The sequence below is a fragment of the Colobus angolensis genome, unplaced genomic scaffold (genome assembly GCF_000951035.1).
Source record: "Colobus angolensis palliatus isolate OR3802 unplaced genomic scaffold, Cang.pa_1.0 Scaffold1, whole genome shotgun sequence".
Taxonomy (NCBI): domain Eukaryota; kingdom Metazoa; phylum Chordata; class Mammalia; order Primates; family Cercopithecidae; genus Colobus; species Colobus angolensis.
This window is the reverse complement of record NW_012110918.1, coordinates 8,823,330-8,841,346: the sequence shown is the minus strand read 5'-3', so window position 1 is coordinate 8,841,346 and position 18,017 is coordinate 8,823,330. Positions and strand designations below refer to the sequence as shown.

The 18,017-nt window shown below is 46.1% G+C and overlaps 2 protein-coding genes across 6 annotated transcripts in view; one reads left to right on the top strand and one right to left on the bottom strand.

The window, feature by feature from the left end:
- Nucleotides 1-5,637, top strand: part of FAM104A (family with sequence similarity 104, member A) — a 23,204-nt gene extending 17,567 nt beyond the window's left edge. For 3 of the 5 annotated variants that reach the window (XM_011935900.1, XM_011935828.1, XM_011935691.1), the window contains one exon: nt 3,223-5,637. In XM_011935900.1, coding sequence (XP_011791290.1) covers nt 3,223-3,313 — 91 coding nt within the window. In that variant the 3' untranslated portion in view covers nt 3,314-5,637. Of the gene's footprint in view, nt 1-272; nt 336-3,222 lie in introns of all 5 variants that reach the window. The other 2 variants (XM_011935627.1, XM_011935755.1) reach the window with 1 other exon arrangement.
- The window catches only part of COG1 (component of oligomeric golgi complex 1), a 16,486-nt gene continuing 2,953 nt past the window's right edge, over nt 4,485-18,017 (bottom strand). The window contains exons 2-14 of the mRNA XM_011935999.1: nt 16,066-16,310; nt 15,736-15,917; nt 15,426-15,596; nt 12,701-12,857; nt 11,954-12,164; nt 10,830-11,621; nt 9,880-10,026; nt 9,218-9,379; nt 7,342-7,469; nt 6,753-6,861; nt 6,189-6,298; nt 5,735-5,810; nt 4,485-4,678 (exon numbers count right to left, since the gene is read on the bottom strand). Of these exons, the coding sequence (XP_011791389.1) occupies nt 4,541-4,678; nt 5,735-5,810; nt 6,189-6,298; nt 6,753-6,861; nt 7,342-7,469; nt 9,218-9,379; nt 9,880-10,026; nt 10,830-11,621; nt 11,954-12,164; nt 12,701-12,857; nt 15,426-15,596; nt 15,736-15,917; nt 16,066-16,310 (2,628 nt within the window). The 3' untranslated portion in view covers nt 4,485-4,540. The remainder of the gene's footprint in view (nt 4,679-5,734; nt 5,811-6,188; nt 6,299-6,752; nt 6,862-7,341; nt 7,470-9,217; nt 9,380-9,879; nt 10,027-10,829; nt 11,622-11,953; nt 12,165-12,700; nt 12,858-15,425; nt 15,597-15,735; nt 15,918-16,065; nt 16,311-18,017) is intronic.

Genomic DNA, 18,017 nt, shown 5'->3' with positions numbered 1-18,017 from the left:
GCCTGCCTCAGCCTCCCAAAGTGCTGGCATTACAGGCATGAACCACCATGCCCGGCCACAATTTTTTAAATGAACTGGAAATTGCAAATCTACCTAACCCTGAAAAACACAAAAAAAGTTATGTACAGAAATCTTTCCTAATCTATTTAAAGAACTTTTGCCTTTTCTCAGAGTAGCATCACCCTTGTGCTGTTATAGTATGACATAGAGATAATTTGAGATGAAAACTTGACTTACTAGAAACTGATTGTAGTTCTTGCCTTGATTTTCAGACAGTACCTGTGTTGAGAAACAGTAAAGAAAACAGACTAAGAGGAAACAAAGCGTTCTGCGTGGTGGGTTTCTTACTGAGTGTAGTTACCTGTTTGTTAAATATTCGTGATTCTCAAGGTGCAAGTGGCCATTCTACGTTGTTATGCTAGGTTAGGAGAGGCCTTGGTAGAATACAATTTGTGTTTTTGACTTTGACTTCTTAAGCCTCTATGTAAATACAGTTGCAGCTGCTGCAAATCCTGCTATCTGACTTCATCAGCCCAGCCCATCGTCATCCTTTCGTGAGGTTTTTATTTTTTATTTTTTTTGTTCTAGAAAGAGGGGTTGTCTCCTGCTACCTATAGGCAATGGGGTATGTGGCCATAGCTCCAATGACCTTGGCACCATCACAAGTCTTGGTTTCAGTCTTGTTAATGATGGCAGCTTTGTGAACATTGCTTGTTTTCATTGTTGCAGATAAGTTATATGCATATTATTGGATGTAATTTTTGGTCAAAAAAGGGATAGAACTAGGATTTTAAAAATCACTTTAAAATATATATTTGTAAACAGCATTTTATTTAATTCATACATTTTTATAATAAAAATAAATAACCACATTGCAAAGAAGTTAAAGTGTAGAAAAAACCAAGCAACTATAATCTTTCCGTTCTAACATAACTACTGTGATTTCATTCTTTCTTTCCAGTCTTTGTTTATATTTTTGGAGACAGTCTCATTCCGATTGCCTAGGCTGCAGTGCAGTGACGCAATCTTGGTTCACTGCCACCTCGACCTCCCAGGCTCAAGTTATTCTCCCACCTCAGCTTCCTGAGTAGTTGGGACTATAGGTGCGAGCCACCACACCCAGATAACTTTTTGTTTTCTTTTTTGTGTGTGTTTTGTATTGTTTATGAGACGAAGTCTTGCTCTGTTGCTAGGCTGGGGTGCAGTGACATGATCTCGGCTCACTGCAACCTCTGCCTCCCGGGTTCAAGCAATTCTCCTGCCTCAGCCTTCCTAGTTAGCTGGGACCACAGGCACACACCACCATGTCCAGCTAATTTTTGTATTTTTAGTGAAGACGGGGTTTCACCATGTTGGCCAGGATGGCCTTGATCTCCTGACCTCGTGATCTGCCCGCCTCGGCCTCCGAAAGTGCTGGGTTTATAGGCATGAGCCACTGCACCCGGCCTTTCTTTTTTTTTTTTTTTTTGAGACAAAGTCTCACTTTTGTTGCCCAGGCTGGAGTGCAATGGCACAATCTCGGCTCACTGCAACCTCTGCCCCCCAGGTTCAAGTGATTCTCCTGCCTTGGCCTCCCTCATAGCTGGAATTACAGGTGCCCTCCACCATGCCCGGCTAATTTTTGTATTTTTAATAGAGATGGGGTTTCTCCGTGTTGGCCAAGCTGGTCTTAAACTCCTGACCTCAGGCATGAGCCACTGCACGAAGCCGATCTTTTTGTATTTTTAATGGAGATGGGGGTTTTGCCATGTTGGCCAGGTCTCGAACTCCTGCACTCAAGCAGTCCACCTGCCTCAGCCTCCCTAAGTGCTGGGATTACAAGTGTGAGGCACTGCACCTGGCCTCCAGTCTTGATTTTTCTTATGTGTAAGACTTTACCTAGTTGTAACCAGCTATTTCAGAACCAGTGTCTTTGCCTAAGGGAATATAAGTTTGGATGTATTAAAGGGCTAAGTTAAAAAAAATTATATGCTAGATATTAATTACTAGAATTCTTTCTCATGTGCTGAATACAATATTGTATTGAGTTGTAAATACAGAAAGGTACCACCAATTGAGTTATCAGGGTTGTCATTTATTAGAAATGCAACAGTAAAATAATAAAATAAGGCTGGGCATGGTGGCTCATGCCTGTAATCTCAGCACTTTAGGAGGCCAAGGCAGGAGGATTGCTTGAACTCAGGAGTTAGAGAGCAGCCTGAGCAACATAGCGAGATCTTGTCTCTGCTAAAAAAAAAAAAAAAAAAAAAAAATTTACTGGGCATGGCAACGTACATATGTAGTACGAGCTGCTCAGGGGGCTGAGGTGGAACGATTGCTTGAGCCCAGGAGATTGAGGCTGCAGTGAGCTTGATCCACTGCACTCCAGCCTGTGTGACAGAGTGAGACCTTGTCTCCAAAAAAGATAAAATAAAATAAATTGTAAAATACCGTAATTCTGAAATGGGTCCTTCACATCACCCTCCCCTTTGAGAGTCCTAGTGGTGGAAGGCAGAAGTTTCTGAAAGTGACTTTTTTAAAAAAACATGAACTGCAGAATGAAAGTGACTCTTACCAGGGATCTCCGAGTAGCCTCTCCAAGATGACCAAAACACCAAGTCATGTTAGTTACATGAAAGAAAAAATGAGGCGCGCTCATGTACACACATGTGCATATGAACTGCAATAATGCCAACGTAAGATAACTTGACCAGAAGTCTATTAAGTCCTTTCAGGGTCTGCCCTGCAGTTACAGAATACCATTTTGTGTCCATGATGATCACAAAATTGGCATAAGCTTTTAGTTTTTATCCTCACTCATGCCCAGAGGCCATCTTATTTGTCACTTTTTATACCCTGTCCCAATGACTGATACATTCTCTTGGAGGCTGAGAACTTCCTTCTTTGGTTGGAAATAATTGAATGAATGGGAAAAGCAGGTAGAGAATGTGTGTAGAAGAATTAGGATACAGTTGAAGGGATTTCGTGCTTGAACCTGGACCCATCCTCCTAGATCTGTGTATTAGGGACAGTAAATCCTGCTCAGCCTGACAGGGTGGCTGTGAGGAGAGGATGAGACGTCTTAGGAGAGCACACTTTATAAATTCCAAAGCCCAGTGTATGTCTTCATCCTCAAGCTGAACTGGAAAGGTACTCTTAATAGAGCACTGTACATGAAACCACAGTAAAGCTCTTAAACAAAACAGCCTGATTGTGACCCTGTTTCTTTCTTCTTCTTTCCAGTCTTCAGGCAGTGACAGTGGTGGGAGCAGCAGCAGCAGCAGCAGCAGCATCAACAGCCCGGACAGGGCCAGTGGGCCGGAAGGCAGCTTGAGCCAGACCATGGCTGGATCCAGCCCTAACACGCCTCAGCCTGTGCCCGAGCAGTCTGCGCTGTGCCAAGGCCTCTACTTCCACATCAACCAGACCCTGAGGGAGGCCCACTTCCACAGCCTACAGCACCGAGGGCGGCCTCTGACATGATGTGCCGGCAGGTTCTTGCCTTCTGTGAAGGGACAGCGCTGGGCAGATTTGACATTTCAACTTACAACTTGTTTTAAAAGAAAAATTGCACACGAAAAATGCCTGTTGGCTTTTCAGTCTATATTTGAAATAACAGGTTAACAGGCAGTTGTTTACTTGTGGTTTTGCTGCACTATTGCAATTTCAAAGGGGCTTTGAAGCAATTTTTTATAGGATTCTTTTGAGGGAGGGTATCAAATCTATGTCAAGGTAGTGGTTTGAGGAAAACTCATTCTGTGTGTTGAATCCATAGTATGTCCCATTCAGACTGATTTCCAAATCTGTCAACTAGAAACTCTACTTGATGTAAAGAGCCTTTTAAAAATACGGGATCTTCAATTTTTTTTATTCAATAAACTAGTAAAGAGTATCTAGTTTCCATGAAAAAACGTAAGTTTTTTTCCAAAATATAGGAAGCTTGATTCAGTCTTGCACTGAAATTAACTGCCATACTACCTCTTAGTATGTAGATGTTCTGTTGAAAGTACTTTCTCCTGTGTAACAGGAGAATAATCAGATCCAATTCAGACTGTCAGTGAAGCACCCTCCCTAATAATAGTCTCTGCTCTTTGTTATATATTTGTATTTCCAGGGAGAATGTCTTTTAGATTCTTGTATACCCAGATAACTTCTGTGTCACTATTCCTCCAGAGTCTGCACCTCAGACTTCAGTAGGAAACATGGCACAGCTCTGCAAGTGAAGTAATATGTCATGGCTTTTTGGCCTACAAACTTGGTCAGTCAGCAGCTTATGTGATCTCATTGACAAGTCCACCTTGTAGTGTCAACAATTAAAGCATTGTTGAATGCTAATAAAATGTAAGCTACCTGAACTGATGTCTAAAGCAACAAGTATTGTGAAATTATGGGACAAGGATTAACCTGATGCTTAAAAGTAACCCCCAACAGTAACTAGGGGGCCACATTCCATCAGTGAAACTGCAAAGATTGGTGTGGCTGAGAATCAGATGAGCAGAGGCATCTTTAGAAGAAATAATGTGGTAGTATTTATTTAGGGAGAGACAGACGTGTTGCCATGTTACTTAGTCATACTAGAGAGCCAGCCCAGTTTGAATAATGAAGGTGCAGACGTGTTGTCTTCTTCACTGACGAGCTGTCTGAACAAGGAGCCAGGAATTGTCGGGTCACCAGCTGTGGAGCGTGCCGGGGGGACAACCTGCCATTGGATGTAGAGAAAAGTGCCTTAGAGTTGACCTGAGCCCTCCTGCCCACTCGCCCTCCACACGACGCCACTCAGAGTCCACACGGCACACACAGCGGAGCTGAGAAGCATGATGGCTGTAGTCAGAGGACTCTGCTGTCGGTCCAGATTTGAAGAGGACACAGGGAACAGCATGAGCCTTTGTGACAAAACTAGAATTTGGAAATGAGGACTGTCCTGGGAAAAGGGTAGACAAAGGCACCTCTCTCCACAGCCTGCTAACATAATGTGGGCAGAACTGAAAGATCACTGCAGTGGAAACTGTTCTGGAAGAGGCTGCAACATAGCCCATGCTTAGGGACTGGATGGTTTTTGCAAGAGCTTTTTTTTTTTAACTACCATCTCCCAACTTTTAAAGCCAGATACTTGATACGGATTTTACATCTTAATGGGTTCGATGGTAGGGAATACGGAAAGGATACACTGCTAATATTGTGTCTAACGATAAAGCAAACAACTCGATGCTGTAAGAAGACAAGCTGTTTGAGCTTTCAAACACACGTGCACACAGCACAATTCAGAAATACCCAGGAGGACTCCTGCAGGCTTAACAGTTGGCATCCTACTGAAACGAAACGTGTATTAACAAGAAAATGTCAAACTTTTGGTGAAACAAATTTTCCATTATTTCCCACCCAACTAAAAGGGAAGATAAAACCGTCATCATCAGAACAAAACAGATGTTTTCCAAACAAGTACAATGATAGTGCCGGGTTGGCAGTTAACTCTTTCACCCTACTAAATTCAAGAGATCATCTCCATCCTGTCCTGTATATTTTCTACATTTCTATTAAGAGGCTACTTGGTAGTGTCAGTGGGCATCTTTTACACCTTCTAGTAGCTCAAGCTAGTAAAACCTTGTACTTCTCTATTGCGCCGCCATTAAAAGCAGCATTAGTGCATTGTGTCATTCAGTTCTTTATCAGTTATTTAAAAGGGCGCTGATCATCGGGTGCCTCGGTGGGAGGTGGGGACCCATCCACGGATGAGCCTTTTGCTCTTGGCACCAACCTGGGCTTTTGTTTCGATGTTTCTGGTTGATTTAGCCTTTCGAGTGCTTGTCATGCTCAGTGGGAGAAGTCCAAACCTCCAAAACAAGAGGAAAGAATTTAGTAGCACAAACAGGCAGCGCTCTGGGGCCCAGCAGAGGCCTCTTTATTTTTTTTTTTTTATTATTTTTTTTGAGATGGAGTCTCGCTCTGTCGCCCAGGCTGGAGTGCAGTGGCATGATCTCGGCTCACTGCAAGCTCCGCCTCCCGGGTTCACGCCATTCTCCTGCCTCAGGCTCCTGAGTGGCTGGGACTACAGGCGCCCGCCACCACACCCGGCTAATTTTTTGTATTTTTAGTAGAGACGGGGTTTCACCGTGTTAGCCAGGATGGTCTCGATCTCCTGACCTCGTGATCCGCCCGCCTCCGCCTCCGCCTCCCAAAGTGCCCAGCAGAAGCCTCTTAGCAGCCTTTACCTGATCTGACTGGATGCTAGTGGCAGGATGTTATGGGGTTCTTGGGAATTGAACGTACTGCTCCGGGGGGCGAGCTGATTCTCTGTACCAGTCACCAATCCAAACAGAACCTGGCAGACAAGAAGTGGAGCTCAATAAAATGCAGAGGTTTCATTGTGCAGGTAAAAGAAAGGTGTAAAAAAAAAAAAAAAAAGTCACGAATCACTATCGTATTTCTAAGCATCATTTGGGGAATGTTCTGAGTGTGTTAATGCTTCACGATTACTTTTTATCACTGCCCACAGGTCAGAATCTGAGAGGCAGGGAGTTTTTTATTCCTCATTCTGAGGCCTGGATAAAACTGTAATAATCCTTATTTACAACGAAAGGGGCCAAATCTTGGTTGCCTCAGTGTGTGAGATTTTATCTAATCCTCTTTCAGCCCTCATAACTACACTCAGCTATTTGTGTCTTATCCCCCTCCCTACGCTGCATCCTGGAGTATTACATGCTGGAGCAGGTTAATTTTGTAATTTCAGCCTGTGACACTTGATTCGCACTGAGCATGTTTTTGATTTGACTCACAGAAGTTCGCTGCACCAGGCGATGAAGGTTGCTGTTAAGGTGTGGTGTGAAAACGTCCAGGTCAAATGGATCAATGAGGGCTTCCAGGTGGTCAGTCACTTTCTCAATTCTGAGAAAAGGATTAGGATCATTACTGTCCACATTTTTTAGGATCAAAACCAATCATAATATCCTACTGCTGTAGAAATCTTAGAGTTGGATTTTATTCTACGTAGTTGTTGGCTTAGTACCTTTGTCACTGGTGATAGTGCTTAAGTCACCCTCAAGAGTTTCAACCTGATGTCTAAGTGAAGCCCACCCCTTCCCCCTCTTCTGTCTATAAGAAGAGCACTAAGTGCTCAAATGATACTCAGCAGCTGCCAGGCTGACTCAGAAGAGAGAGGAATGAGAGTCCACCTATTTCACTTGACCATGGCATTTATCCAGCAGGCGGCCATTATTTAACTTGCTGGTAATATGAGCACTTACTGTTCAAAACAAACACAATGAATATGCTGTATAACAGGCTGACTCTGGTGGCTTCCCAGCAAAGAGACTATTTGCTTTTGGAAGAGACTGCCTTGACATAGCTCAGTAGAGGATACGACACCTGGAGTCTGGCTTGCTCCGGCCACTCTTCACCTCGTCAGCCTTGGCTGTCAGAACAATGTTGAGGTAACGCAGATCATAAAGCAGCTGCAGCGCCCGGTTCTGGGTGACTGGAAATGCACCTTCTTTCTGCAAATGAATTCCCGGTCCCCACCCATGAAGAGAGAGGACTTGTTATGTGAGTGTAATAAACAGCTTCATGTTTTGGTTGAGTTTCAGCTTGCTATTCAGAAGCAGATGGTTTTAATACTCATATGGTCAGTTTAATCTCACAACAACAAAACAAGTTATGTTAGAAACTTGATCTTAAAATTAAAAACCTAACAGCAGGGAAGAGAAATGGCCCTTAAAAAAGGCCTCAGATGCTGTAAATGGTTGTTCTAAAGGGAAAAAAAAGGCTCCTTGCATGAAGGAGAAGTATTTCGAAGAAGCTCATTAGAGAAGACTTACTGAATTCTTTCCAAAATCAGGATTTGTTCCTTCTTGGGACTTTTTTTTTTTTTTTTTTTTTGAGATGGTGTCTCACCCTGTTGCCTAGGCTGGAGTGCAGTGGCACAATCTGGGCTCACTGCACCCTCCGCCTCCCAGGTTCAAGTGATTCTCCTGCCTCAGGCTCCTGAGTAGCTGGGACTACAGATGTATGCCACCATGCCCAGCTGATTTTTGCATTTTTAGTAGAGATGGGGTTTCACCATGTTGGCCAGGCTCATCTCGAACTACTGGCCTCAAGTGATCTGCCTGCCTTGGCCTCCCAAAGTACTGGGATTACAGGTGTCAGTCACCGCGCCTGACATGCTCCTTCTTAAAAAACGTTACTGGCCAGGCGCGGTGGCTCCTGCCCATAGTCCCAGCACTTTGGGAGGCCGAAACGAGAGACTTGCTTGCACCCAGGAATTTGAGACCAGCCTGGGCAAAATCGCAAAACCTGTCTCTACAAAAGATAGAAAAATTAGGTGTGCTGGCACATGCCTTGTGGTCCCAACTATTTGGGAGGCTGAGGTGGGAGACTCTCCTGAGCCTGGGAGGATGAGGTTGCAGTGAGCCAGATGGCGCCCCTGCATTCCAGCCTGGGTGACAGAGTGAGATTTTGTCTCAAAAAAGAAAAAAAAAAAAAAGTGACAAATGAAATGGGATTATACGCCAAGGGCAGAACGCTCCCTAGACAGTGAAAGTGGTGTGAAGGGTTGGGAGACAAGAACTCCCCGTAAGCGAGCACCTCTGTGTTTCACACTGTGTGGCAGGCAACCGTTCTCTAACTCCCCACAGTCACCCCTGAGGTAGGTGTGCTGTGGCTGGGACGGGGAGGGGCCGTCTGCCTTTTACAAGTGAGGAAACCACTGAGCAGTTTATCTACAGGATCACATTTGGTCCTGAGGAAACAGAGGTTAATGATTTGCCCGGAGCCGCCAGTGAACGAGTGGCAGCACTGAGGTTGGAAGCCAGGTCTTTTATTTTGAAGCTCTGATCCTTTTCATTGTTTTTTTGATTTTTTTGTTTTATCTTTTTAAGAGACAGGGTCTTGCTTCGTCGCCCAGGCTGGAGTGCAGTGGTGCGATCATAGCTCACTGCAGCCTCGAACTCCCAAGCTAAAGCCATCCTCCCACCTCAGCCTCCCAAAGTTCTGGGTCTTGGTCTTTCCATCTGTGCTGAGCTGCCTTCTTAGCGAAGATCTGCTCGACTCTTTAGAATGGGTGTAAGTAAACTCACAGCGCTGGGGGCCACTCCTAAGGTACAGCATTTTTACAGGACCCGATGCCTGGGCTGGGTGATCCTTAACAGTCTGAGTCTTTGATGTGAATTGCTCAAACCCAAGACAAAAACTAAGGTTTTGTTCTGTTTAATTTGTGTTTTTAATGGGCAAACATTCAGACACCTACCTTAATCTGTTTTTCTTCGGAAAGTTTCTCATAGGCAGCTACTACTTGAACCATACAGCTTTTCAGCATCTCCTGTAATGTCACCTTTGGCAAGGCATGGCCTCCAACCCGATTAACTTCCTGGCATAAGCTAAACAGGAAGGACTGTACATACCAGGATGGCTAAAAGAACAAAGAAATGTCACATTGCCAACTGCACCAATTAAATGACACACCGTGAAAGTGAACCCACTTAATCTTACAAGGCCTGTTTGCCAGGACTTTGGCCCCTCTCAGCAACACTTCTTACGGGCAGACTGTTGAGCAGACACAAGGCCCCGGGTTAAGTGCAATTTGCTGTTACCCCCTCTGTGGTCTGAGACTGATCTAGCAGAGGTGCCTGTGTTTTATGCTGCTGATTTCACGGCAAGTAAGTGGTTCTCTAATTAGCACAGAGCCTATGCTACAAAAGGAAAGAATGGTTAACTGACTTCTGGAACAGTCTGCCATTTACTTAGCCCTACATCTACTGTGCCCCCATAGTAGAAAGTTATAGATGTTATTTTCAGCTATTCCTCAGAAGTTGTATGTTGAATGATTTTCTAAAATCTTTCTTCTTTTCCACAGAGCAGTTATATTCCCTTTTTCAGCCCATGGTGCCTGCTGGGATGGGACCTGCTCACCTGTGCAGGGAGTCGGATCTTGGATGTGACGCTGCTGCCAGACTCTGCCTCTTCCTGAATTTCTAGCTCATCCCAGCTGGTGGCTGTGGCCAGGACTGAGCCAGCATCATCTAGAAGTAATGACTGGGTGAATCCATGAATCAAAACCTGGTAATAAAAGGCAAATATCCATACGAGCCACTCAGATCCTCTGTAGAGTTTCTTTAAAACAATCTGCGTAATCCTGAGAACAGCTCAAGCTGCTGAAGTTGTAGGAACAGTGATGGTATCAGCCTTCTTTTGGCTAATTATCAATGATATCAGCCCTGGGAATTTTGTTGCTAACTACCCTACAAATGTCATATACCACTTCTTTTTTTTTGAGACAGGGTCTTGCTCTTCTCCCAGGCTGACTGCAGTGGCGCAGTCACGGCTCACTGCAGCCTCGACCTCCTGGGCTCAGGCAATGCTCCTGCCTCAGCTTCCCAAGTAACTGGGACTACAGGCATGTACTACCACACCAGAATCATTTTTGTACTTTTTGTAGAGAGGGGGTTTCATCATGTTGCCCAGGCTGGTCTTGAATTCCTGGGTTCACACAATCCACCCATCTCAGCCTCCCAAAGTGCTAGGATTACAGGTATGAGCCACCATGCCTGGCCCAAATACCACCTCTTAAGGTACAAGTGGAGACTACTGGGAATATGATATTTAGGTTAAAGAGAGGAAATACAGGCAGAAAGTCTTTCATTCTCATCTGATGCAAGGAAAAAAGGCAGCTTTTCTGTCTACAGAATCTAAGCTACAAATGAATGAAAAAGTTTTTCCTGAACTTTCTGGCAGAGATAAAATAACTGTATGAAATAAGAAATGTTTTGCCTTTGCTACTGAAGGAACTGATGGAGGTTGGCAAGACTGGAATATGACAAAAGTGAGACAAGACAGGGGTAAGAAGAAGTTACATCACTCACTTTCACAACTGCGGTGCTCCAGACCTGGTAGCCCATCACGCACTGCTGGAGGAGTACTTCTTTAACCTCTTGCCACTTGGCCTGTGTAGGAATGATTTCCTGAGTTTTCACCTTTCCCTGTTTTCTCAGAGCCCGAAGCTCCCTTGCTGGTTTCTCTGAGCTCTCTGATTTTCCCAGGATGCACTGCTTCAGATGGGGGCACAGCTCTCCCAGGGACTGGCAGAGTCTGGCCATGAAAAGAACTGAGTGCAGCTTAGCACTGTTGAGGGCATCCTGTTGCCCTTGCACACCTTCTTCAATGCTCTGCAGCTCTGCCCGGATGCAGTCCACGATGTGCTTGATGCATGCCACGGACTGAGTCCGCAGCATCTCCTGCACGGTCCCTGCGTCTGCGTATCTGTCAAAAGCAGAGCTCTTGGCCGGTGTGGGAGAAATGTCCTTGGGCAGTGACGCATCATCAGAGGGGAGGTAAGCCAGGAGGTCATCTAGTTTAACCTTCAGCTTAGAATCCAGGGCAGAACAGAAGTTCTGTACACAAGGGCTAATGGCTTGTGCTTTCATGGAGAGGCCGCTACTGGCAAACTGACCCCGGTTTGCCACGTTGACCCAGGCCGCGTCAGAAGGCAGGTCATTAGGACTCTCGGACCAGAGGAAGAGCGACATGTTGTACTCAAAGTGGATGTGCTTATTTGAAGGAGAGTTGCTGGTGCTGCTTTCAAGTTCCTGCAGAGCTGAAACCAGGAGCTCCTTGGAGCTACTGGAGATAGAGTCAAAGCCTTCCTTTGTCAGAGTCTGAAAGAGAATGAGAGAAGAGTTCTAATCACAGTTCCTTTAAGGACGCTTCAAAACAAGAGTACCAAATGGTAATTTATCCTAGCATTCAGAAGGTTCACCATCTTCAGAAAGATGGCATGGTGTTGGCAGAGAATAAAGCCATTATTGATGAACATGGGCCCATTCGCGACCAAGTGACAGAGGCCTGGTGTATTTTCAGCTCTAGACTCTGTATCTGTTACTAAGCAGGAAAAGAATATACTTGGGAAGTGATGGAAGTCTCGCAAGACTGTCAAAATACCACTAGGATTGGCCATAAAACAGGTAGACCATGTGACTGTCCAGCTCACCTGTAATCGGTCAAGGAACAGTTGCTGCATCATATCTTCCCAGAACAAAAGTGGCTTCTCCAGAAGCCGCCGACACAGCACATCCCAGCTGTGATTGGTGGACTCATTGGTGAGTAACTCCCACATAGCGTCCCGGATTCCCGCGAGGCCCTTCATGCTCTTCACGTACATGAGCAGGTTACTGACCCCATTTTTAATGTCTTCATTACACCTGCAACAGAATCGTTTTCTTTGGGCTCCATCAGAGGCATGGTGTTCACATCTTTATTAAGAAAAACATCAGAATCCCATTTGACAATCTCTTATCTGAGTTCCAATAGATAAATACCTATGTGTCTCAGGACTGATAGATCTGTAGCAACACAGAGCCTTTAGGCTGGGTTGGGGCATGCAGTCTGTTGCCCGCACCAGACCTACCCTTGCTTCCCCGAGGATATAAGGAAGTCTGGACTCTGTGGAATGGCTTAAAAAACCAATGCATTAAGTAAAAACAGGAGTTGCAGAACTTTCACATAAAGAGAATTTAAAACTCCCACATAACCTTTTGAAAGACAAATTCCTTCTTGGTTCTCCCCTGGTGGGTGAATGACCTCAAAGGTGGCAACGGGCCACAGAGTAAGTGGCTGATGGGCAGCACGCCATCCAGGACAGGCTTTCTGCACATGCTTGCTGACCCTCGTAATGCCCCGTACAAGGCTGCATGGGTGGTTCCTGCCAGCGGAAAGGAAGCTCTTTCTGGCTACTTACATGTGGATCCATTTCTGCAGTGTGTCTTTCAGGTATTCCTGGCTGATGGGATGTGCAAGAGTTCGGAGTGTTGGCTGGAACTCGACGATGGATGCCGGCAGGTGTTTAAACCAGCTGCAGAGTTTCATCTCTTCCTGCAGGACACCAGTGCCCTTTCCTAAAGAGAAGGCCAAGTAAGAGGCCATCGAGGCCACCCTTTGAAGTGCACATTAAAACAGGGATTTAGGTCGGGCACAGTGGCTCATGCCTATAATCCTAGCACTTTGGGAGGCTGAGGCAGGTGGAGTGCTTGAGCCCAGGAATTCAAGACCAGCCTGGGCAACAGCTTCCCAAGTAACTCACCTCACCTCTACAGAAAGGAAACAAAATTAGCCAGGCGTCATGGTGCACACCTGTAGTTGCAGCTACTTGGGAGGCTGAGGTAGGAGGATCACTTGAGCCCAGGAGGTCGAGGCTGCAGTGACCCATGATCGTGCCACTACAGTCCAGCCTGGGCAACAAAGCAAGACCCTATCTCCAAAATAAATAAATAAATAAAAGATGGACTTAGAAGGAATTTCCAAAATTCATCAAGTTTTCCTGTGGAAGGTCAAACTGGACTTCTGAAATAGAAGGAAAGAGAAAGTACAGGACATGTGTGAGGTCCCATCAGGGAATGTGGCAGCCACCCCACAACTCTGGTCATTCTGTTGGTTGAGAAGAATGGCAAAGATCAGGAAGAAAAAAAACAGGGATCAAAAGAGTGGAAAGAAGAAATGAGTGCTGTGCAGTCCTGGGTTTTTGTTTTGTTTTGTTTTGTTTCTGGGGGTTTTCAAAGTAGAACTTAAGTTGTCAAAAAAGTAAAAGGTAATGGCTTCCCTTTCCTCTCAATCCTCCTACCTCCCTTAAAGATGGAAGGAAAGAATCGATGACTGCTTATCCTGATTAACTGAGTCGTTCATAGCTCTTCAGAGGTGACCTGTCAAGAAGGGGACAGGCCTGCACTGTGCAACTTTGGGAGGCCTCATTCACTGTGTTCTGAGTATAAGGCACGCTCCGGAGTTTGAAACCCAGGGCCCTCCCAAGGCCCCTTGTACTGCTTTCTAAAGCCATGACAAGTCAGCCAGTACCCACCCTTCCTGAGTGGGATGAGGTACTAAATGTAAGCACATAGAGGGAAAGTGAAGCATAAGGAGGTGGAGTTGAAAGATGCTAAGATGAGGCGACAATAAGCACCTCTCTCTGGAAACAGCCACTTGGCCACCACCACACTCTTCTGTTTCCTTTCTACCTTTGGCTTGCTGACACCTCCATTTGACCTTGGATTGCTGGAGTTCCATAAGGCAGAGTCCTCTGTCATCGCTTCTTAATGATGATGTCATCCATTCCCACAGCTTGAAATAACAGCCACATGCAGATGCACACCAGTGTGTCTCCAACCAGACCTCCCAGCGATCTGTTCTGGACTCTCAGGCACCTGCCCACTTCACGGTCCCATTCCAAGGCCCCAGGCATCGCCAGTGCAACGTTTTCTCTCTTTCCTTTTTTAAGACAGGTTCTCGCTCTGCCACCCAGGCAGCAATGCAGTGGCACAGTCACTGCTCACTTCAGTCTCAACCTCCCTGGCTCAAATGATCCTTCTGCCTCAGCCTCCCAAATAGCTGGGACCACAAGGGCATGCCAGCATACCCAGCAAGTGCTTATCTGTTGTAGAGATGGGGTCTCACTATGCTGCCCAGGCCAATCTCAAACTCCTGGACTACTTAGGCTTCCAAAGTGCTGGGATAATAGATGTAAGCCACAGCACTGGGCCATTGCAAAGTGAACCCGTCATCAGCCGCTTCCAACCAGCTCCTTTTCTACTTAACTTGGTCACCTCCCTTCTCACATCCTTATAGCCAATCTGTTACCACATCCTCTCCTCCTACAAAGATGTCCGGGCTGTGCAATTAGCTTCGTCTCTACTGTTCCTTCGTAACCCAAGCTCCAGCGGCTGACACCTGGATCGTGGCAACAGCCTCCTAAGTGAGCTCTCGGCATCTGTTCTAGCCCCAAGGGGATCTATTGCCACCTAAAAGCCAAATGCATTTATTTCATTTCAGTTGAGATAAATGCTACCAAATAAAAGTATAGGATGCACGGGCACATATAACATAGGGTCCACACCAAGCCTGGAAGGTCCCAGGAGGCTTCCATTGTTCTTTGGATAAAGTCTAAATGCCCTAGCCTCGCTCACAAGGCTGGGCATTATCCGGCCCCTGGCCCCACCTCCAGTCTCTGCTCAAACAGCTCTCCCCCTCAGCCAGTACCTCTCAGCCTCACTGGCTGTCTTATAGTTTCTCCTCGCCTCAGGATCTTTGCACATCCTCTTCCCTTTGCCTGGAAGCCTGTTCCTTGCCTTTTTCACCTAAGTGACTTCCACTCAACCTTCAGCTTTCAGGTTAAAGGCTTCTCCAGGGAAGCCTTCTCTGACCTTGATGAGTTCCTTCCATTCAATGTTCCCAAGGCAACTTGTACTTAGTCTTTCTAGCAATGACCAATATTGACACTAAATGGATATTCACATATTTGTGAGTCTGATACCTGCTTCTACCACTCAACTGTGGCCTCGATGAAGGAAGGGTCTCTATTTGTCCAGTTCACTGCTCCATCCCCAGAGCCTAGCATGGTGGCTGGCACATGGTAGATGCTGAGCAAATTATCAGTTGAGTGAACCAGAATTTACAAAGCTTGGCTAAGAGCTCACCGGCAGACTGCTGGCCTGTGATGGTCTCCAGAGTAGAGAAGAGCAAGCCACATGGCAGGGCCGGATCTGGCAGCAGTCCTTCTGGCAAAGTGTAGAAAAGGGCATGAGCTTGCTTCAGAGTCGTGGCCAGCAACTCCACTAATGAGCAAATCTGAGCCTTGATACCAGCACCTAAAAGAAGAAACCATCCTCTTTGATTACCTTTCCCAAAGTGAAAGACAGAGGATGCTCTGGAGGCTTCTGTCTCCTGCAGCTCACCCTTCTCCATCCCATGTTTAAGGACCAAATGTTGGCCAGAAGCCACACCCACCATGGTGTGGCTGGTTGAGAAGTTTCTGAATAGTTGCCTTTCTGGCCAGCAGGAAGTCTGTGAGGGCTTGGCGAGGAGAACTCTCTTCTAAGAGCATTATAGAGCACAGGGCCTCGGCCACAGCTTGGTCAGACACGGCTTGGCATTTGAGCAACATCTTGCTTTCATGCAGAATAGTTGACCTAAAAAAATGATGACAAAGGTCACCAGGATATTTTTCATATCTTGGGTAAAGAGCTTTGGTACATCAGGAAAGAAGACAAACTCCATAAATCTATAGTGTGAATCTTGGCCACCACCAGAGAAGCTCTTTACGCTGGATCCACTTACCGGAAGTGGCTGGCAGCTGCCACCTGCCGGATGAGTATAGGAAACCGGGAGAGGACGGGACTGTATCGGGAACTAGAAGAATCCAGCTGGAGCAGGTTGTGAAGGTGGCAGCAGAGCAGGTAGAGCTGTGTGGCATGGAGATACTGAGAGGCTTCCATTGAGCTCCAGATCTTCTCAGGAATTTCTAAGAGTAGCTTGATCTGGGCAGCCATGCTGTAGAACTTCTCCTGGGATGGCTGCTGTGGCTGCAGGGGAAGGCACAGAACTAAACCAGAAGAACGAACAAAAGCAATCTCAGTGTTCTGTAGGCTTGGGAAGAAATCTGGGGGTATTTAAGCATATAAAACTTCTATTAAGCTGGATTCAGTGCAACTCAGCAAGTCATCAAAGCCCAGTGTAGAAGAGTTGCCAGAGTCAGGAGTGTTGTAAGATTCCATAGTTTTTCCTACACACGCATGCATTTTTGCTCAGCCCCATGGAGAGGTAAACTTTCATCTCACCATCTGGTTATCAGTGATCCTCTTGCTGCTTCGATGGCATGAAGCCCTGTGGACTACTTCTCATGTGAGCTTTCTCCATCCTTTTCTGATGTTCAGCCTTCCTACTTTTTCTTCTGTTTTTTTGGGGGGCACCATGGACTTCTTTGCTGACTGTTCCTCTTCACCAAGGAAGGTACTGACTGCACCAAGCCACCATCTGGTTCAGTCTTTAGGACTCTACTCATCTCAGTCTATCCTTACTTCAGGATTTTCTCTCCCTCAAACAACCCCCTCATGAACAGCGTATTAGTCCATTCTCACACTGCTATAAAGAAATACCTGAGGCCAGGCGTGGTGGCTCACGCCTGTAATCCCAGCACTTTGGGAGGCCGAGGTGGGCAGATCACTTGAGGTTAGGAGTTTGAGACCAGCCTGGCCAACATGGTGAAACCCTGTCTCCACTAAAAATACAAAACTTAGCTGGGCATAGTGGTGCACACCTGTACTCCCAGCTACTTGGGAAGCTGAAGCAGGAGAATTGCTTGAACCTGGGAGGCAGAGGCTGCAGTTGAGCTGAGAATGCGCAATTGCACCCCAGCCTGGGCAACAGAGCGAGGCTCTGTCAAAGAAAGGAAGGAAGGAAGGAAGGGAGGGAGGGAGGAAGGAACCCAAGACTGGGTAATTTATAAAGAAAAGGAGTTTAGTTGGCCCTCGGTTCCACAGGCTGTACGGGAAGCACAGTTGGGGAGGCCTCAGGAAACTTATGCTCATGGCAGAAGGGAAAGCAGGCACATCTTACATGGCGTGAGCAGGAAGAAGGTGGGAGGATGTGCCATACACTGTCAAGCAACCAGATCTCATGAGAACTCTATCATGAGACAGGACCAAAGAGGGAAATCCCTCTCCATGATCCAACCACCTCCCACCAGGCCCCACCTCCAACACTGGGGATTATAATTCAACATGAGATGTGGGCAGGACACAAATCCAAACCACAGCAAATGGATTAGTGCCTCATAAAAGGGCTGGAGGCAACTTTTAGGCTCTTCTACTTTCCCCTACATGAGGATGCACCAAGAAGGCCCTCACCAGACATCAAAGGCCAGTGCCTTGATCTTGGACCCAGAACTGCAAAAAATACACTTGTATTATAAATTGCCCAATCTCACGTATTTTGTTATAGCAGCACAAACGGACTAAGAAACCTAAATTCCAAATCTCATCATGCCCTTAAGGTCCCTCCTTACTAAGAATTACCCAAGTCTAAACTGAATTCCTTCAGAACTCCTGGGGTAAATATACACAATTATTTTGGGAATCAAACATCCTGGGTTCCAATGATTCTCCTGCCTCAGTCTCCTGCGTAGCTGGAATTACAGGTGTGTGTCACCACGCCTGGCTAATTTTTGTATTTTTAGTAGAGACAGGGTTTTACCATGTTGGCCAGGCTGGTCTTGAACTCCTGACCTCAAG